Source organism: Primulina huaijiensis, unplaced genomic scaffold (genome assembly GCF_012295235.1).
Source record: "Primulina huaijiensis isolate GDHJ02 unplaced genomic scaffold, ASM1229523v2 scaffold207620, whole genome shotgun sequence".
Classification (NCBI taxonomy): Eukaryota; Viridiplantae; Streptophyta; class Magnoliopsida; order Lamiales; family Gesneriaceae; genus Primulina; species Primulina huaijiensis.
This window is the reverse complement of record NW_027354931.1, coordinates 1,683-3,241: the sequence shown is the minus strand read 5'-3', so window position 1 is coordinate 3,241 and position 1,559 is coordinate 1,683. Positions and strand designations below refer to the sequence as shown.

General features: G+C 34.6%; 1 protein-coding gene across 1 annotated transcript; it reads left to right on the top strand.

The window, feature by feature from the left end:
• The first annotated feature begins 65 nt into the window (after nt 1-65).
• On the top strand, nt 66-1,331 carry LOC140966669 (uncharacterized). Its single transcript, XM_073426922.1, has 3 exons — nt 66-180; nt 637-688; nt 810-1,331. The coding sequence occupies exons 2-3, from the start codon at nt 686-688 to the stop codon at nt 1,110-1,112; spliced, it is 306 nt and encodes a 101-aa protein (XP_073283023.1). The 5' UTR covers nt 66-180; nt 637-685; the 3' UTR covers nt 1,113-1,331.
• Nucleotides 1,332-1,559: the final 228 nt, after the last annotated feature.

The window sequence follows — 1,559 nt, the reverse complement described above, 5'->3', positions numbered from 1 at the left end:
TGAATTGTAATAAATATTAACCCCCCACAAACCATGGTTCGGTCACAGTTGAGAAGAGTGGTAAATATTATTATCCCGCCCACAATTTCATCTTCCAGAGGAAAGCGGCGAAGCTAGATCTGGAGTCTGGAGTGTTCGAAAAATACATCCGCAGCTGAAGATCGTCGGAACATTGAACTGGTACGTTGTTCATTGTTACAATGAACTTCATATACCTCTATTACATGGATTGATTTGGGTTTCATTGTTGTCTGATTCGGAGGGAGGTTTTCTGAAGTTTTGTTAGCCATTTATACATTATATTTTCTGGTAAAATAATCAAATGACTACCGAATTCAGTCATGGCATGTATGTATGAAGCTGTGTTTACTATGAAGTTAACATCTGAAGCAGCAATATCCAATTTAAGGAAAGTGTCAACCCAAATATAAAAAAGATGAGAAACTCATACCACAATCATCCTTAACAATACGATAGAAAATTAATAACATTAGAGGGTGACCGTAAATTTCTAAATTACCTGAGATGAGAAATTTGCAAATCTAGAAGCCTGCCAACCTCGTCGAGCTTGTTGTGTACAATAACTAATTTCTTACTGTGCTTCTTCATGGTTTTGTTGTGCTATCTTCAATGTAGGTTTGAGTCGAAATTATTTTATCCCTTCACGACAAAGCTATCTGCCGCGATGGTAAATTTTTTAATTTCGTGTTCTATATTCATTTTCCCATTTTTAATTAGAACTTATGTTATTGTTTTTTTTATATCATGCTTAGTTATTGAATTTTTTGTAAAATTTTATTTTGATGTAGGAAAAAACATATGTTGTTTTTAATGAGAGAAAACCTGGTGTTTATGAGCGCTGGGAAGAGACTCAAGCACAAGTTAATGGCTTTAGAGGTGCTTGCTACAAGGGATATCGCAATAAAGAAGAGGCATTGAGAGCATTTGATGAATACATGAAGAAACCTTTCGTTGCTGCTGGTTCGAGTTCAACGTCCGCTCCAATTTCGAATGCAACGAGTTCAACGTCTGCGCCAAGTTCGAGTTCAACGTCCGCTCCAAGTTCGAGTTTGAAAAAAAAAACAAAACGAGAAAATAACTTAATTGGTTGATGCTCAAGTAGAGTTAGCACGTGAGCATCAGAGAAATGCTTCAAGAATGGAGGAGCTATCCGAAGAGTTGAAAGTCTTGCTGGAATCTCTACAATTTCATGATGATGAATAGAGTTCTTCTTGGTATTGCTATGGTGTCATCTTTAATATTGTAATATGTAGGATATAATTAAGTTAGCAGTAGCTTAAAATTCTCTAATATAGTCAAGAATTTGTGTAAAATATAGTTAAGTTAATGCTTTATTACTTTTGTTTAAGATATATTTTATGAATACTTAATTTTTGTCGCTTAGAAGAGCTACTGGTTGAATGATTCTCTATCAATTTAAAGAATAGTCTAGTGATGATGGTGAATGGTTTTGGTGCTACTGTGAACAGTCTTTTTCACAAAGTGAACACAATTTCTCATATTGAAGACAATATGACCTTTCTCTTCCATTGTTATAA